This window comes from Parus major, chromosome 1 (genome assembly GCF_001522545.3).
Source record: "Parus major isolate Abel chromosome 1, Parus_major1.1, whole genome shotgun sequence".
NCBI classification, from domain to species: Eukaryota; Metazoa; Chordata; class Aves; order Passeriformes; family Paridae; genus Parus; species Parus major.
In genome coordinates, this window is record NC_031768.1 from 62,994,583 (window position 1) to 63,014,123 (window position 19,541).

Here is a 19,541-nt window from a genome sequence, read left to right on the forward strand (position 1 = left end):
CGTGCAGGACAGGATGCCATTGGCCTTCTTGCCCACCTGGGCCACGGCCTCCTGGCTCATGTTCAGCCGCTATCGACCAGCACCCCCAGGTCCTTTTCTGCGGGACAGCTTTCCAGACACTCTGCCCCCAGCCTGTAGCGCTGTGGTTGCTGTCACCCAAGTGCAGGACCTGGCATTTGGCCTTGTTGAACCTCACGCTGTTGGGTCTCGGCCCATCGTTACAGCCAGTGCAGATCCCCCTGCAGGGCCTTCCCACCCTGCAGCAGATCGACACTCCGACCCAAGCGGGTATCGCCCACCGGCGCGCCCCGGGGGGATGGGGAAGGCCGCGGCCTGTGCGGGCGGTGCGGGGGCGGCGCGGGGCCGTTGCCGTGGCAGCGGGGGGGGTCCGCCCGGCCCGGCCCGGCCCAGGTGCAGCCGAGCGGCGCCTCCGGGACATTTATCCGCGGCCCGGCGGCGCTGAGGCTCGTTCGTGCTCCGTGCCTCGGCCTCGGCTTGCCGGGTGAGAGGGACTGGCGGCGCGGTGCGGCCGGGAGGGCCGGGATACAGTCCTCAGGAAGTTTAACCCAACTTTCCGCTGAGTCCGCGGGGCGCCGGGGGCGGTGTCCAGGCTCGACTTTGAGCCCGGCGGCCGAGGTGAGGCGGGGGGAGGGCTCCGGGGGGTCTGCGCTAGCGGATGCAGCGGGACCCGGTGCGGGCCTCCCGTCCGGGAAGTTGCTGTGTGCCGGGAGGCAGCTCCCGGACCTGCTCCCTGCGGTTCAGTCCGCGCCCGCAGCTCTCCCAGAGGTGCCAGCTGGGGCTCCTCTCTGTTTCAGAGCTTGAAGCAGGGCGAAATACTTCATCGTGAGGTAAAGATGCTGTTATCGCTGTGGCATGGTTGGTGTAGTCAAAAGTCCTTTAATCGGAGTGCTGAGCGCCTTGACGCTCACCGGTGTTATAGTTAAAAGATTGAGCTTTGTCAACCGTAGGGTGGAAATAGTTGAAAATTAAGCAGAAGCCTGGCTGTTGGGACCGTGAGGGTGAGGCTACTATAGGATGCTGCTATTCGCTGTTTCTCGTACTGTCTCACTTTAATTTGGTGCGCTTCTCTTCAGACCAGCAGGGCAACAACAAGCAAAATGACCGCTGTGAGGTATGAACAAGGGACCCAGCCAAGAGAATCATCTGGGTGAGTGTAATGAATTGTGAGGGGTTTGGGATTGAATATGGGGTGTGTGGTCCCCTGTCTTTAGGTTTTTAGTGCTTCAAATACAAAAAAGGGAATGATGGCATGTCTGAACTTCATATAGCATACAGTCTCTTTATCTCCCCTCTCCCACCAGTGGTGCTGTCTGAGAGGAGGGATATCTTTGAGAGAAATATGCTGTTTTGATTCACTTCTTGTAAGTAGTTTAGTGATTAATGAGTACAAGGTCCCTATGCCTGGTATAATAAGCCCATGGCATTAAAGTTTGCTCTCTTTTAGCATCCAGACTGTCAAGAGACTTACAAGAGAGTGTCAAGGTCTCTTGTAGAGCAAGATGTTCTTTTTCTGCTTGCTTTAAAAGCCTCAACTCTGAACCTCCCTTCAGCTATGAGCAGTCAGAAAAGCTAAACGCTCTGTATGAAGTGTATGCATGAGGGAAACAAATTCTTCTAATATGTCTTCCTTTTATTCTCTTCTACTCCCATAGTCAAAGCCCAGTTGTAGTAGCTTGGGGCTGAGAGCTTGTTCTGTCTTGGACAACAAGTAGATGTAGAATGGCCAGCAAAACAAACTCCCTCTGAGGAAAGCATTATCTAGAACTGAATTTTTGTGTGGGAGCACTATGGAAACAGTGTACTTGGACTTAACTTTTGTTTTATCTTTGTATTAAAGATTGTCTTCCTAACTGAAAACACTTCTGTTTCTCATTCTTCTTGTGGAATATTTTAATCACAGTAGAGGATAAGAAGGTACTGTTTGGTGCACTTCATGTGTCTGCAAGTATATGCAAGTGACCTGCAGCAAAATTGCTGCAGCAGTAGCAGGCTTTAATAAGTGAAGCATTTCTGCTGTTCAGTAAGTATAAACACCCAAGTGAATATTCTATAAGAGTAGCTGGGCAGCAAACCTGAATGCCTATCCATCACTAGAGCTTTGCTTTGCTCTAGGAACAGAATGAGGACGCTGGTTTCACTGGAAACACTGGAGCTGGGAAATGAGGCTTGAATGTTAAGATTGTTGCATCAGAATAATTCTTCTAGTGAGCCTGATACTGAGTACAGGTGGTAAAGCATCAGTACTGGTTGCTGAAACTGTAGGAGAAGCATCATGAAACTTCTTGCTTAAAAGGTGGTTAGCCTAGATTGCAGAAACAGTGCTGGTGCATATGTCTGTTGTGGAGGATGAAGAACATTTGAATCCTCAGAATTATTACACTAGTGCTTCAGTCAGGCTAGGCTGCCTCAGAACAGCATGGAAACATCAATATTGGATATGTGTATTTAGCTGTTCCTGCCCATAAAGCAGTGAAACCAGAGGCAGAGCCTCAGCAAACACTGTGACTGTGCTGTTGTGCATCACAGTATTTCTGTGGAGATGACTGAAATAAAGACTCCTGGATTTTTATGCTACAATTTTTCTCTGAAATTGTCTTGTGGCCTTCAAAAAAGCAAAAACTTGATCTGAAGAGACCTTTTTAAGGAAGTTATGGCAAGCAGCCACTACCCCAAAAAACTGCTGTTCTAGCACTAGCTCAGCTACTGCTCCGGTCTTCCAGTTTCCGGTCTGGTATTGTGCTCTGCACAAAAACATCTCTATGCTATGTCTTTTCCTGGTGAAAACCTTAATTCTCTGTACAAGGTCACTGTGAAAGTATTAATGTCACTTGGACTCTCTGAAGCCATTTTGCATAAGCATATTTCCGGTGCTTCTAGAGCCTGGACTGTTGAGTCCTTAGCAGACTTGTGGGTGCCCTGCTTCCAAGCCCTTTATCCTATTGCTGAACACTTCTCTCTCTTTAGGGGGAGGAAAAGGGAAAACTTTTGGGAAGGGGGCTGCTAATGGGAAATAGATCAGCACAAGCCAAGGGGTTCAGCTATGCCAGCATAGGGGAAGTCTTTCTTCCCCTGGTACTGGGCCTTGCTCTGGCTCAGGCTGCTGCTCACTTGACAGTTAATTCTGTTTGGTTTTTTTTTGGAACAACAAGCATAGCAATAACCAGAATTGACATCTCTATCAGTGCATGACTTGTATTATTTCTTTGCCAGCTATCCAACAGCTGAAGAGGCCACAGTAAAGATTGATAATGGTCGTGATGAGCATAATGGACCAGACAGCTTTTCCAAGTAAGCTAATGATTTAATAAATTTCTTTGCTTACCCCCAGAAGGGTAATCTGATGAGCCAAAATAAGAAGGCAGGTGGCTTGTTGAAGTAGAGATAAGCCCAGTAAAATGCTTGATATTGACATTTCTTCTCAGACATGGTGAAGACAAGTTGAGGAATCCTCTTTATCCCTCTAGAGATAAAAGCCCAACCCAAGAACACAAGTCCATCATATTATGGAGAATGAGTAATCCAAACCACATTGATTAAATTTTCCCAAAGGAATGAGCTTGTGAGAGCACAGAAGAACAAGTGGTGGTGAGAGAATGAGGTGAACGAGTATTTGGGCAAAACAATAAGCATTGTGGAACTCATCAAGACTAAATTGTCTGAACTTGCTAGTAGTTAACTCTATTCTTGAAGCAGTTATTTCCTGACAGTGTTTACTTTACAGTTACTCTTACAGCAAACTTAGTCAAGTCAGTGGCAAGTCCTGCAGCTCAAGAACAGTAAACCTAAATCTGTTATTTCGGTTATTCTATGTGACAACATGTTTTTCTAGATTTCAGAAGTCAGAATTTACAAATATATATCACAAAAGCTCTATGCTAATTATGTAATCAAATGTGCTGTGTTTCCTTCAACTGATTTAAGATGTTGGCAGGCCAAGTTGGGATGGTATGTTCATATTTCGGTCTGTACTGTACTTAGTTATAGGTACTTGTCCATAGACTGTGAAAGCTGAAGTCTTGGTGTCCCCACAATCATAATAGTATTGACTGGACAGACACAGACCAGCAAACCATTAGTGTTACTATTGCAGTGTTTCCTTAAATATTTGGCATTCATAAATACTGGGAAAACCTTCTATATGTTAAGCTGCCTTCAGGACAAGATATGCTGTTACATCCTTGACTTCTATAGGAAAAGTGAATACTACAACCCTCATATATCCTTCCAGCTTAAGAGTGGAAATGTTTTCTGGTTAGACCTTGTACCTTAGTTTAGAGTAAGAACCTAATAATGAAAAGTATGGGTTAATGCAGTTACCCAAGCAAGATGCTGCCTCAGCACTTCAAAGGCATCTGGCCTTGTCTTAAACTGGATTATTGAAGTGCACCAAGTGAAATGCAATGCTCAAGTTGTCGTAGAGGAAGCAAGTATTTTGGACAGGATCACTGGCATGAATGTGCATTACTCAGCTGACAAAAACTTCTTGTAACAGTGAAAAATAAATCTATTGATACTTTTTGTCAATATGTTAGGACAAATGATAAGTCCTGCTGTTAGTGATATGCTTGAAAAACGGTGTTTTCTTCTAAGTGTCAAAGAAAAGAATTGATGCTTACAGTAGTAAGTAATCATGGGATTACTTAACAGACTGGCAGTCTGTTTTTCAAACTGTCAGCACTTGAGGTTTGCAGGTTCTACACCAAGAATTTCTACCTTAGTTCTTGGTGTAATGTAAAGAGACTTCCAGCCAGAAAGAGTTACATAAAAGCTTTGTTCTACACCAAAGGGCTTAAAGCATACCAAAGAGGCAACAAAATCTACTGTAATTGGAAACAAGAGCTGTGACCCTTCTAGGGCTGAAGATAATTCTCACAACTGGAAGAACTTGACTTCAGAAATACTTTTTCTAGAAAGATATTTGGGGTTTCAATCTGAAAGCCAAACTGATGTTTCCTTTTTAAAGTAGAAGTGGGATTTATACCCCTCTATTCCAAAGGCACAGGAGCTGTGAACAAGTGCAGCTCTTTCCAAGACTGGGAAAAAAAAATGGTCAAGATACAATAAGCCAATATATGGAACAAAATATATTAAGAGATGTTTATCTTCCAATCTTCCTCTTGACCAATAGCTGTTATATAAACTCACTTCTTATAGCTTACTAAGCCAGAGTTCAAGTGTCAGTGGAATTGTGACATGGAATAATGTTGTGGATAAGTATATACTACTGTATTTCTAGGGTCTGGAAGCTGAGTAATATTTTTTCTAACAAGTGATCAAAGCACAGTTTTCAAGTACTCTCTTAACCTATATAGTTCATAAATGCAACTGAGTAATCTCATCTTAGAGAAATCACTAGTATCAGAATACTAACACCAAAGGAGTGTGAACAAAAGACTATAACAGTGCCCTTGTGGTGAATATCTGTAGGAAAATGTCACTTGTCTTGATGTCAGTTCTTTTCTCTTGCAGTGCAACTAGGAGAAAAGTTGCCCCGTTTGTGATGTCATTTGGATTCAGGTAAAAGCTTGAGCTTGTAATGATGCAAGGAAGGTAAAAATAGTCCTCATTTTTGGTGTAAGCACTTGGAGAGTTCCTTAAGCATCAGTAACTACAGGTTGATTTGTCTGAATGTCCTGATTCCCTTGTCACCCACAGGAAAGGAAACTTGAGAAAAGTACTAGAAATGACAAATAAGACTTAAACAGATATGAGTACATTATCAATGAAGAGATGCAAGTTGGAATTGCAAATGTCATTGACTTGGATAAAACCTCTGTAATGGCTTATTCTTGACTTCCAGCCTTTGAACAAACAGTTGGTCAGTTGTGTGTGCTCTAGGTGCTGGAACAAGGCAGGCCATTAAAGACAGTTATTCTTAAGGGACTGTATTAAGTCACGAGAGGGAGGGAAGCTGAGTAAGGTGAAAGCAGCAATGATACTTGCATGCCTTAAAGCATTCAGGTTTGCACTGCTTCTAGGTAGCTGTGAAGTCATAAATTAAAAACTGCAACTGTTTGAGATAAATGTGTGGTTCCACATGGATTATGGCCTCTGTGCATATTATTTAAATATGCAATTGGAAACCTTCAGCTTCTAATTAAGCAGGCTTCAGTTGATGTAAGAGAACACTCCTGCTGGAACAGTTTAGAAATCAGGGTTTGTGCTGTTCAGTTGATAAATGTTCATTCCTGCCTCTCAAAATTGTATTTTTCTCTTTGCAGAGTCTTTGGAGTTGTACTTATCTTTGTGGACATTATAATTGTGATTCTGGATCTGGCTATCAGTGAGACAAAGAAGGGTACAGAGATTCCTGAGTTTGTTTCCCTGGCAATAGCACTCTTCTTTCTCATCGATGTTCTCCTGAGGGTGTTTGTTGAAGGGTAAGACATGGGCAAAAATTAAGTCCACATGGCAAGTCCTCAAGCTAGGAAGGAACAAGCTTGAACTATGAACATGGTGTCCCGTAGGCTAATTTTCTGGTTGTAGATACTAGCCACATCTTTTCTTGGCTGTGTATGTTGGTGGTTACCCTTCTGTAGAACAACCTATAAGTGTTTTCAGTATAAGGGAGCACTGAGAAACGACATCAGCTTTGCCATAACTAGTGTGTAAATCAGGGGTAAGATTGCTTTCTTAGTGAGACTTCAGTGCTCAGTGTTAAGAACAGCTGTAGGACAGCTTGTCTCCAGCAGTAGCTCTGTACAGATGGTTCTCTTCTTGAAGATATATTTCAGTCTTTGCTACCTATATTGGCATCTGTCTAAGACTCTGCTTGGTTTCAGCTTCAGCAACTATTTCCAGTCCAGACTGAATACTTTGGATGCATGTATAGTGGTGGGCACTCTGTTAATAAATTTGACGTACGCCTTCTTAGACCTTAATGTAGCAGAGGAGATACCAAGGTAAGAGTGGTATAGCAGCTGGTGAGTGTGAGCTCTTTTCTTGATAATCTTCTAAGAATTTTCTTGGGCACTTCTAAGCCATATGTGTGCATATGAGATCACAAATGGGACTGTGATAGTGTGTCATGGTGCAGACCAGTGAAGGACAGACACACAGCTTTGGTCTGTGGTTATGCTGTAGGCTGCCCCTGCCTCAAAGGCAGAGGGGATCTGAACATGCTAGTTGGGGTAACTAAAAGTGAGGCCATAAAATGCTCTGTCTCAAGCACTTTTTGGGGAAAGGTGAAAGCCATAGTAGAGAGGAGGGTCTGAAGAAGGTCAGAAAGAAGAGTTGGATTATCATAGCAAATGTAACAGACAGCAAAGGGAGGATCTTGTCTAAAGGATCTTACAATAGAAAGAGTTGCCAAACTGTCTTGTTTCCTTCACTTTGCTTTTCCAAACATCTCATGGTAATACATGATGGGTTTTTCAGCCATGCTTTTGGGGAGAGGAAACATGCTATTTATGTGCTTAAGCTGCTTCATGTCCTATTTCCTTCTGATTTCTGTATCCTGATTATGAGGTATTTAGCACCTATGAGGTGCTAAAGAACCACCACAAATATTCACCAGCATTTTTACACAAATGTATCAAAACCTAGACTGTGTGTATGCTGCTTAAAATACATGCTCACTTAGCTCCTTAAAGAATGAATTCAGTATTAGTTTGCCCTTGTCCCTAGGACTTGGAAAGCAGCTGCTGTTGTTCAGTTGTTTTGATAGAAACTCTCACCTAAGCTTCTTTCCTGCTTCAAAGTTCAACAATAGTTCAAAGTTCCGCAAACTAAATCAAGTGTTCAGGTTGCTGAATGATTAAACACAGGATATATACTGATCTGTTCTCAGGTTTCTTAAGTCATGATGTAGTTATCCTGGCTAGCTTCTTTTTAGTTATTTTTCAGGTGGCTACATACACTCAAATGTATAGTTGAGAATAAGCTTCAAGGAAACAAAAACTTGGTGATAATAACATGGGTAATGTTAATGGAATTTGTTGCTTTCTAGCCAGACATGCCTGTGGAAGTGTGTTTCAGCGAGTAGGGGATTTCCTAGTTCTGTTAGCTGTTGAGAACATGTACTCACAAAAAATCCTTAACAATAAACCCATGATACTGTCTTTGTTCCAAAATCAGTCTGAAATGTTCTAGTTCAACATATGAAACAAAGTTTTAAACTTTCCCTGAAACAGCTTTTAAACAGCTTTAATCTTTGCCTGTAAGTTTATTTGTGTTGATTTTCTTTCATGGTGAATCTGTCATCTAGAATGGTTATTTTCCTCCGAATTCTGAGAATTGTCATCTTGGTCAGAGTATTTCTCCTGGCTTCACAAAAGCAGCATCTGGAAATGGTGACCAGGAGAATGGTAAGTTGGCCTCTTAACATATCTGGACTATAACTACTGTTTCCAACTCTTTCTTCAGGCAGCATCAATGATAAGTAGCAAGACCGACCGTGGCCTATTGGTCTGCAATTGATAGTTGCCCAAGCAGCACATCTGTTCAATGTCCCTGACAGGACTCTGGAGCTTTGCCTCCAACTTCAGGAAAGCCTTGTCAATCTCAGCTTTGCTCAAGTAAGCAACAACTTGACCTGGAAGGCCAATATGCCAAAGTGATGGCAACACCCTGTGTGTCTCAACTGACAATTTCTAGCTTGTATGGTACTTAGACTGTTTTCCCTCACATGGGGGAAGGTAGGAGTTTTAACGTGTGTGATGCTTTATCTTGGGTGCAAGCAAAGCAGTCTAGCTGTTGAAACCTATCCACTGTCAATGCCTCTTGTTTTCATCAAAGGCATTAAAGTGGTACTTTAAACTTCAAGTATGTCCTATTGTTTAGGAATAAGCAGTCTTGGTTATAGTACCCTTAACTTTATACTTTTTTCCCTCAGTCACCAAACACTCAAATAACAATGACAGATTCATGCTGCAGTATTCATAGAATCTGCAGTGTTCTTTTCACTAGAATAAATTTTGATATTTAAGATTTTAATTCTCTACAGAGCTTTTGCCTAGAAAGGAATTTGCTCTTGGATAATGCTGTAATGAAATGAGGCTCTGCTACTCAAGCCTAACTGGAGAGTCTGGATAGTTGAACTTTCGTAGTAACAGGAAATGCTTGATGATTGTTGGCATTCTTGTGGAAGGTTAACTCTTACTTTTTTTTTTTTTTTTTTTTTTTTGTCAGGTCTCTGAAAACAAAAGACGTTATATGAAAGATGGCTTTGATCTGGATCTCACTTATATTACTGGTTTGTGGAAACAAATGTTGCTTTGCAGCATGTTATGTCCTGTGAAGACTTGTTTTTCAGTTAATAAGAGCTTGCAATGAAATACAGACAATGTTTTAGACTCATGAAATTTAAGTATGAAGTCAAACTAGGCCTACTCCTTTTCTGTGGGATTTTGAATTATGGATTCCTGACTGACACTGTTCTCCAGAATTAGCCTTCTGGGAGAGTTGTACATGCTGTATGTAATGATAGAAATTTATCTGAGGCCTAGGGAACCAGTGTTGGGTAACTATTTACTTACAGTATTTTTGCTTCTGATTCTTTGGAGACTGACACTTGATGGTGGCTGATGCTTTGGGAAGCATTTGTCTTGCTCTAGCTATGTTAAATGTAGAGGAAAGCGTACCAGAAATGGATAGATTATTCTTACAATTAGGGTAAGAATAAGGCATTTCATAAGGATGTTTCTCAGTTGTCTAGTTCTTATGTGCAGGAGGGCTTCCTGCTGTTACTTGTGATTGCTGTCTTCTCAACAGATCGAATTATTGCAATGTCATTTCCATCTTCTGGGAAGCAGTCTTTCTACAGGAATCCCATAAAGGTAAAAATCTTACCAACCAAATTCATTGTTTCTGAGACCTGTTTCTTTTCTAAGTTCCCGCTGATTTACATGTGGCCTAAATAATGTCAGCCCTAGTTCTGCTGCCTTTGCTGGTTGGAATGACTGACTGATGATCTCCACTGTGCTGCACTGCTTATGTTGTAGTGTCTTGGCTAAACCTAATGGTTTATATCTCACAGTGTGGACACACCAGTGCTTTGATGCTCCTGTTCTTTGGGAATGTTTTGAAGAATCAAGGCAGTTCTGTCCCAGGCTAGTAATGGTGATAATATCTATTCACCTAAATAAAGTTGCTTTAAAGGTCTGTATAAATAATGTCCTTTTCAGAGCTCTGCTTTCTGATACTGTAGAAACATATATAGGGCCAGGAGGACAGCTGCAGTAGTACTTCTATTCCAGACAGGAGCCTGAGCTGTCAGGTTGGAAATGCCTGCTTTCCAAGGGCTGTTCATGAATGCAGTTGTTGATCTGTATGGGGGTGGGGGCTGAGGTGGCAGTGGAAATAGCAAGTTGAGCACTAACTACTCTGAACTTGTTATTGCTTAGGAAGTTGCAAGATTTTTGGACACCAAACATCCAAACCACTATAAAGTCTACAATCTCTGCAGTAAGTGTTTTTAGCTGCTGTCTATATTTGAGATAAAATTTAATGTGTAAGTGAAAAGTATGAAACCAGAAGCTAAGCATGCATGGCTTTAGCCATGTTACCTCAGTATTTTTTTACTTTAATCTGTCTATTAACACTGCTGTATTTTAGACACTAGCACATGGTCAGACCAGCCATTGTGTGTTATATACCACTTTCTTTGTTACAATCCTTCTCCCTTCCTGGCATAACTTCAGATCTTTTCCTATAGGTGAGAAAGGCTATGACCCCAAGTACTTTCACTACAGGGTGGAAAGGATCTTCATTGATGACCATAACGTCCCAACACTGCAGTGAGTCTTGTCAGAACTATTACAATGTATGTATTTCTTATCTAGGCATTTGCCTTGATCCAATAACTTTCTTCTTATTTAGGGACATGCTGAAATTCACTGCCAGTGTCCGTGAATGGATGAGTCAAGATGAGAAGAACATCATAGTAATTCACTGTAAAGGAGGAAAAGGTAGGATTTCTCATGTGCAATCTCTGTATGCTACAAACCACACTTCTTTGCTATTGTAGCTTCTTTATTAAAGTGTAGCCTTAAACCAAACTATGAGGTGGGTTTACAGTGTAACTTGACAAATACTGCAGACACTGTGATGGTTAGCACAAGTATACTATTATAATACTATAGTGTTTTACCCCATTTTTAGGTAGTGTAAATTGGTTCTTAGTCTAAGCTGGCATTATGTCTCTTAAAACGTTCTTTAGTAACTTTGTGGTGTTCTGGCAGCTGTGATAGCGGTCCCCCAGGAGACTGGGGATAGGGGGGCTACTGGAACTGCTACTATTAAAAGTGTTGGGCTGCTGCTTTTGCTTCTGGTAGCCAGTCACCCATGATGAATATTTTACATTGTAGTATAGCTCAAACTATCCATTGTGTAGGTTGGAAAAAGACCATTAAGATCAAGTCTGATCATTAATTCACCACTAAACTGTGTCTCTCAGTTCCACGCCTGCACATCTGGAAAACCTCCAGGGATGATGACTGAGCCACTTTACCAGGGCAACTTTTTTCTGTGCTTGATAACCCTGTTGGAGAAGAAATTTTTCTTAATATTCAACCTAAATCTTCCCTGGGAAAACCTGAGGCCACTTCCTCTCTTCCTATTGCTTGTTACTTGATGGAAACGACCAACCCCACCTCACTATGATCCTTACAGCAAAAAGGTCTCCTCTGAGCCTCCTTTTCTCTAGGCTAAACACTCTCAGCTGTCTCAGCTGCTCCTTGAAAACTTGTGCTTCAGACCCTTCCCCAGCTCTGTTGCCATTTTCTGGACACACTCTAGCATGTCAATATCTTTCTTGCAGTGAGGGGCCCAAAGCTTAATGCAGGAGTCAAGGTGCAGCCTCTCCAGTGACAAGCAGAGAGGGGCAATCACTGCCTTGGTCCTGCTGGCCAGAATATTGCTGATACAGGCCAGGATGTCATTGGCCTTCCTGGGAACACTCTGAGTCAGCTGTTGTTAACCAACATCCTCAAGTCTTTTTCCAGTGGGCTGCTTTTCAGCCAATTTTCCCTGAGCCTGTAACACTCTGTGGAGTTGTTGTGACCCAAGTGCAGGTCCCATGCCTTCACTTTATTGAACCACATACAGTTGGCCTTGGCCCATTGATCCACCCTGTCCATATCCCTGAGTAGAGCCTTCCAGCCCTTCAGCAGGTCAACACTCCCACACACCCAACTTGGTGTCCTCTTCAGACTGACTGAGGATTCACTCAACCCCCTTGTCAAGATTGTTGGTAAAGATACTAAACAGAACTGGCCTCACCAGTGTGCCCTGGGATCACCACTAGTGACCAGCTGCCAACTGGATGTAACTATGTTCACCACAATTCTCTGGGCCTGGCCATCCAGACAGGTTTTACCCAGTGAGGAGTGCCCTGGTTGTGCTTTGTTTGTTGTGTGATACCACCCAAGATGATCTGCTCCATAACTTTACCCCTCTAGAATGTTCCAGCTACTGCTGGATCTTTAATCAAGATACACATGATATTAGGTGATAAGAGTACAGTCTTATGGAAGCGAGAACAGCGAAAGCTATCAAATATATGAGCTAACCTGCAGGTACTATCTGAACCAACAGTGGTGTGGGACCTGTTGAAATGCTTAAATAACTGCAAATAAGCCAAATCTCCCTGCAAATACCTGCCACGTCTTTAGCTGTCTGCTGTTACTACTCCAAATACTTGGCTTAAAGTAGGTGGTTACTTAACATTAAATAGTTGCCCCCAGGTGGAGCTCTGTCTTAAAAGGTTTTGCAAAACTGAATGTTGCAACGACCTGCAGGTCAAAATCAGCTTGAAGAACAAGTGTGAGGAGGGTGGCTTGACCTCTGAGATTTTAAATTAAAAACTGAAACTATATAGGCATCTTTATGCTAGCAGACTTGATGGCTTCGTAGTAGGGTTGCAGGGAAAACAGCTGGACAGAGAAACAACTCTTGGCACTTACAGCATTGGGAAGTTTCAGTTTATATCCTGATTTAGTAGAATGCTTGACTCTGTTTCCTGCTGAATGGAGTATCCAGATACTGATCAGCTGCCTTAGTGTCTCTAGGAAGGAAAATGTGGGGACAAGGAACAAACTGACAAACTGTAGTACTTGTCTTTAACTCACTCTTTTCAGAAATACTTGGCTACTTGACTATCACTTCTAATTCTTGAAATAGGTGAGATAACAGGAGATGACTTCACCTTCACAAAAATAATCCAAAACACCTTTGCACTGATGTAATTCAAATTGAATTGTATGTCTGATGCAGGCAGAACTGGGACCATGGTCTGTACCTGGCTCATAGACAGTGACCAGTTTGAGAGCGCAAAGGTAAAAACTGCTGTTAATTATTTTATTTGTTTAGTATTCAAAATGTGCTTTTAGGATTTACTGAATTGGTGAAATGCACTAATACTCTGCAAAAATTCTATACTAGAAAAAGGATTCTCTGAAAAGTCTGGTTTTACAAAAGTTCATGCAAGTCTTGCTACTGTGTAAATTCTGAAGGAGACTATTCATGACCTGAAAGGATGGAGAAAATAGCATTAAACAAGTCACCAACTTGAAGGATTCTTTTTGGAGGAATAACTTGTCTTGGGTCTTGAGCAACAACTTAAGCTGTAGGTGACTTCTGAGGAAGCTCTCCTAAAGATAGTATCACTGGTTTTAAGCAGTTTTTTTCCCAGTCTCCCTCTAAGTAATGTGAGGCATCAAGAATTGTCTTGACAGCCAACATTACAAAAGGAAGCCCTTCTAGGGAAAGGGAGAAAGATCAAGTCCCAGCCAGGACAGGTGCTGATGCTGCTTTTGTATCCCAGGTCTGATGTATCAGCTGGAGAATGGGGATGCAGAAGGCCCAAGACATTCTTGGGAAGACTGTATATCCATTCAATCATTTGTTTTCCTCTGAGTTTGCTTGTGAAGATTAGATCTAGTGTTTAGCTTGGTCTGTTACAGGCCACTTGAGAAATATAGGTGGTTCTAAAGCAATTGCTTTAAAGTCATATTGCTTTCCTTCACTTTCATGAATGACAGATTTGTCTGACTTTCTAATTAGTACTTCCTTCTTGTAGTTAAAAGTCTCCTTTAGAAGGTACTAAAAGAACTGTTGCATATTTCCACTTGCAATCCTTTACTGGACTTGAGTATTGTAGTTCTAGTTTACTATCCATTTCTCAAGAAGGAGAATGGTGGTGGGGTGGATATCTTAACCCTTGAAATTATCATCCTGTGTAGGAAAGTTTGGACTACTTTGGGGAGAGAAGAACTGATAGAAGCACAAGTACCAAGTTTCAAGGAGTTGAAACTCCCTCACAGGTAAGCTTGAGCAGGTTCAGGAGCAGTAGTCAAACCAATACTAACCTTGTGGGTGCTTATGTTACCCCACCTCCCCTGCCTTGTTTCAGAGATGTAGGTTCTTATTACTTGTTTAACTCCTGAACTTTCTGTACTCTTTCTGTGAAAGTTGGAAGACAAACAGCTGACAGGGTTACCCTGCATCTTTCCCCTTTCCATTATACCGTCCTCTGCATAATGATGTCAAATCTGAAGTATAATATCTAGGATAACAACAGAAGTCTTTAGATTGGGAAAGCTTTCAGTCCAGCCCCACTGTTCAAGCAGGATGACTTGGACAGATGTGTCTGGTCAGGTCTAGAATATCTGCACAGATGCAGATTCCACAGCATGTTTGGGCACTCTCACAGGAGCATGGCACTGTAAGGTAATTGGCCTGTTCAACAAGGATGCATAGAAGCCTGCAGCCTAGCCTGGGATGGACTATGGTGCTGATTTGGCTTGGGTGGAGAAATGCATCTTCTGCAGATTGTATTCACTGGGAAATACTACACAAGTTTTTGCCTCAGAACAGTTTTGCACATCTTGATTTACTGTTCTGTGTGATGCAGAGTTGGGAAGTAAATCTGCTGACGGGTACTTATAATTGCTGGTATAAAATAGAAGTATACCTGCCCTTCAGTAAAATGAAAATATCTTATATGTTCAAACATTCAGTCTCCTAAGGCTACAATATAAAAGCTCCTCACTTCTTGCTGATCTAAAAAGTACAGAATTCCTCATAAAACATGAAATTTAAGTACTGATTTAAAATGTAGGTGTTGAATTTGTCTAGAAGATTGTTCCAGCAGGGAAAGGGAAAGATAAAAATTGTCTTTCTTCTTAGCTTTGGACTGAAAAGTTAAAACCTTGGAGTAAAAGATGTATTTTAACCCTACTTTTGCCTAGAATTAATCTGTTGGGTACAGAAACTGCATAATATTTGGGTTTTTTTGCATTACAGAGTAGGTATGTTGGGTATTATGAGATCCTGAAAAACAAGTATAACTTGAAGCTCCCACCAGAGAGACAACTCAAAATAAAAAACCTCAAAATCCACAATGTACATGGTAAGAACTCTTGCATTTGGGCATTCCTCCATCTGGTGATGGTTTTCTATTAAGCAATAGGCAGCTGATAACTCTCTCTCTTGCGAAGCCTATGATAGGAATGTAGACTTACTGGGATTTGAGAATTTAAATGACAAAGAACAGAATGAAGAGTATTTTGTAGTCAGTTATTGTGTGTTGTGTCACTTCATAGATGTCTGACCAAATGATGACTCATATACAAACTGCTCTTTTTTGGAAAGGAAATCACTTTTTAAGTGAGACTAACTCCCCAGTGGAACTGGATCCACTAATGTTTCTGAGCTTTAGGATACATGCCTGTTACAGTACATGTGTACTGGTAGTCTTGATCAAAGCCTGGAAGCTCATCACTCCTTGTTCCAGGGGAGTTCAAACTGCTGTTATTGCTTGGTAAATGGAACTAGATTTTACATTAGCCTGTTCCCCTAGTGGGGGGAACTTCAAAATGCAGTTTTTAGCTGCTGAATCCTGGCTTACCTTTAGCATTTGAGTTCTCTAGAGTCTTGACCAAGACATTCTGGAAAGAAAGCACTTTTGAATGGGATTGCGCCTGATTTTCATGACTACTTGTGTTTCCAGCTAATGTCTGTGCCTCTGGTGTAATGTAACACTTTGTTCCTAGGAATTGGGAAAGGCAATGGAACTGATTTGAAGGTGCAGATAATAATAAGGAAGCAAGTTGTACTACAGTGTGTATGTGCCAATCAAAAAAACTGCAAGGTGAGTGCTATAAAGACACATAAGTTGAGTCACAGAATCTAAAAGCTGATTTATAGGTTTGAAGTGTCTTAGTTTTCTGTCCAATATTAAATTTCTACATAGTCTAATGAAATAGATGATTTAAATCCCAAGAGCACGAAAAAACTAGACTTTGCCAAATCCTAGGAAATGTAGTGGTAAGATAGTGGAAGATTTCCTTGGGAGTCACTTAAATGCAAGTTCACTCTGTCAGAGCAGTTTAAACTGTTGTATGTTATTTTAGCACAGCTGTTGTATTTGTGTACCATGAATGAGTAGTTAGGTGTAATGAGTTGGTCCCTTGTCCTGCTGCAGAAACTTTCATAAAACAAATACTTTTTTCTGTTACCCAGCTCTTCTTTGATTCTGAAAGTGACTCTGTAGTCATTGGCTTGGAAGACTGCCCTGTCCTAAGTGGTGATGTGAAAGTCAGATTTGAATGTAATTCTGTAAGTACACCAGTGTGAAGACCTTCAGTTGGGTATGGGGAGAGGCTGCAGTGCAAACCACAGTGGGTCCTGCCTGGCTGGGCAGCATGGGGCAGAACCTGTTCCTCTCCTGCTGACTCCTGCTGTGTCTCAGTGTGCAGTGGGGGACACAAGTCCCTCACTGCAAGTGGTGGAACATCAGCCTAGGCAAGCAGGGGAAGTATCTGACTGTTCAAACAGCAGTACAACCAAGGCATCTTAGTTGGGTACCTGGGGTCTCACCTCGTATTGAGTGACTTGTTACTGAAATAATTGCAGAGAAAATAGTGATCTGTGTATGATACTGGGCTCTTCAAGTGTACTGATTCTGACACTGTAGCTTTGAAAACCAAATTGGAAAAGTGGGTATCCTTGCTCTATAAACAAAAGTTGTATTGTGTAACACAATCCTTAAACAAGGTGTTTGTGTTTAGGCTCTCCCAAAAGGCTATGATGACTGCCCGTTCTTTTTCTGGTTCAACACTTCCTTTATTGAAAATAACAGGTAAGTGATCATAGTGAATGTCTTCAGATCCTAAATTCTGGTGTCTGCATAGAGCTGGAAGATCATAAACAGAGTACTGAAAGCTGAGATAAGGCAGTCCTGATCAGCCAACTAACTTTCACGTGGGTACTGGTCTTGTACAGTAGTTGCAGGCAGTTGCTTGTGCTGTGACAAATATTTTAAACATATGGGAGCTTTTTATCTTAAACTACTGGATTATTTCCTTGGTGCTCTCTAACCATTGTTTATGAATTTGAATTAAAAAATGTAATGCTAACTGTTCAGATCTGCCATCCTCTATAGTATGGCTGCCTGAGGAGTAGCTGAACTCGGTAGCTTAGCAGGCAGACATAAGACCACAGTTAGAGGTACTGATGCTTGAGATCACAAAGAAAGGCCCTCTTATGGCTTCTCATGCTTTTGATAAAGTTAGAAATTACTGTCATTTTGTTTGCTGAGACTGGAACTCCTAGAGAAGCTCCAGCTGGTGAAAGTTTGGCTTGTCTAACTTGCTTTGGGAGTGATGTAGAAATGCAGAGACAAGAGAGCCTTATCTTTGGTCTGCCTTGCTTGACAGATTTAGGTAGAGGAACAGTGAATTTGGCATGAGAGATATAATTATTGTGTTCCCCATGACTGGACTAGAAAGAAAACAGTTTTTACTTAATGGATCCTGCTAGAGCCTGAGGAGAGGTGGCCATGAGTCTGTTTGTAGCTGTTAACTTAATATGTTGAGCCAGCAATGCACCTTGCAGTCGCTATGCAGACCAATTAAGCCCGTTCCAGGAGAAATGTGTGCCAGCTGTCTGATGGCCTGCAGCATTGCCATCTCGAGGGCTTTGCTGAAGTGCTTTGTTTCCTCCAGAACTATGGAGGATGCCCCACTAAGCTATCTTTTCTCCCTTCCTGCCCAGACCTTCTGGTAGACCTGAAGTGGTCTAGGTGTGATCAGAAGTGAAACAGCTGTTAAGACAGTGCTTCTGTCTCTGTATCTCTAATTCAGACATGGCTGATGTGCAAGTGCTTTTAAGTGATAACTAGACATGAATTTGTTAAACATAAAAATTGGAGAACATGCCTGATGAGGTTGAGTACTGAATCAAATCCTTGCCTTTAGGAAGGTTGGTCATTAAATTCCTGGCACTTGCATCATATCAGGAGACCTTGAGATGAATGCAATATTAACTTCTCTGTCTTGCATGGTGGGGCTCTGGGAGGGTGGTGGGGAGCCAACCCACAAACCCATCAGGTTGGCTTTGTTTCTGAGACTACATAAAATGCAAAAAACTGTGCAGGCATGGTTGATGTCTGTTTAAATTCAAGGTCTGCTGCTGTATTTAATATTCTAGAGCTGAGCTAGATCTTTTAGATGGCTGAAAGGAAAAGCATGTCTTAGGCTGTAAGATATGCTACTGAATTTTGTCTTTCAGACTCTACCTTACCAGGAATGAGCTGGATAATCCTCACAAATCTAAAACATGGAAAGTCTATAGTGAGACATTTGCTGTGGAGGTGAACTTTATTGATCCATAGGGGAAGACTGAAAGAAGGGAAACATGTAAAATTAATCTCTTTCCTGGAGAATGTCTTGCTGTTTCAGCAAAAGTGAAGCAGTGTTATTTGTATGTACTTAATGTATTTCTATGTAGATACAACTTCTCAAATAAAGTTACATCAAGTTCTGTTGTGCAGGGCAAAAATACTCTGAAGAGTTACTTGATTCACAGGCTGTTGAATTCTTGGAGTTTAGATATCTCTGCATACAGCTAATTCCTGTTTGAGTAATCTAAGACAATTAACCTCCCTACAAAGGACTGCAATGGCCAGTTGCCCTAAGGCTTAAGTCTGGGTCTCATCAGGTCCTGAGCATTCAAGCTGTCTGGAATCAGTGTGGCTGCCTTAATACCTGCATTGAGGGGGCTGATCTGTGTGCCTGCTCATTTGAACAAATGGTGCAAATGCTTACTGGCTCAACTTGAGTTGTACTAAGACCTGTAATGCACAAACTTCCAGGATGCTTATTCTGCTTCCAACTATTCTCAGCAGAGCAGCTCTTCTGTGGACACTGTGCCTTCATTTGTGTGGAATGTGTTGAGGTGTTAGCTTCTTGGGTCTGCTGCTTCATTAATCTTTTTGTTGTTGGGAACCAAAAAGTGGAAGTGTCATAGCTTTCCAGTTAATGAAATAAACCCAGGTTATATAATAAGCAGAGGTCATATACCTCCCCTGTGCTTACTTGAAGATAGTTATGTACTATGAAGTACACCATGTGTGGACTCAGCTTCTGCTATTGCTATGTATTTACCTCAGTGCCCATGTGAATCTGGCTAGGGGCTAAAAAAGGATGCCCTTTTATTGCAGCTACAAGTGGCTGATTCCCAAGTCCGTTTTGGCTTAGCTCAGGCTATTGGATATTTCTGTCCTAGGATGCCCTTTTGTA

General features: G+C 41.8%; 1 protein-coding gene across 4 annotated transcripts in view; it reads left to right on the forward strand.

Moving 5' to 3' along the window:
* The first annotated feature begins 213 nt into the window (after positions 1–213).
* The window catches only part of MRPS31 (mitochondrial ribosomal protein S31), a 56,205-nt gene continuing 36,877 nt past the window's right edge, over positions 214–19,541 (forward strand). Inside the window, exons 1-18 of one of the 4 annotated variants that reach the window (XM_015630829.3) lie at positions 214–288; positions 1,095–1,168; positions 3,232–3,309; positions 5,491–5,538; positions 6,243–6,401; positions 6,804–6,923; positions 8,228–8,327; positions 9,151–9,214; positions 9,733–9,797; positions 10,365–10,425; positions 10,676–10,757; positions 10,840–10,928; positions 13,234–13,295; positions 14,202–14,282; positions 15,265–15,370; positions 16,014–16,111; positions 16,483–16,578; positions 17,031–17,101. In XM_015630829.3, the coding sequence (XP_015486315.1) occupies positions 1,119–1,168; positions 3,232–3,309; positions 5,491–5,538; positions 6,243–6,401; positions 6,804–6,923; positions 8,228–8,327; positions 9,151–9,214; positions 9,733–9,797; positions 10,365–10,425; positions 10,676–10,757; positions 10,840–10,928; positions 13,234–13,295; positions 14,202–14,282; positions 15,265–15,370; positions 16,014–16,111; positions 16,483–16,578; positions 17,031–17,101 (1,430 nt within the window). In that variant the 5' untranslated portion in view covers positions 214–288; positions 1,095–1,118. The other 3 variants (XM_015630839.3, XM_015630813.2, XM_015630821.3) reach the window with 3 other exon arrangements.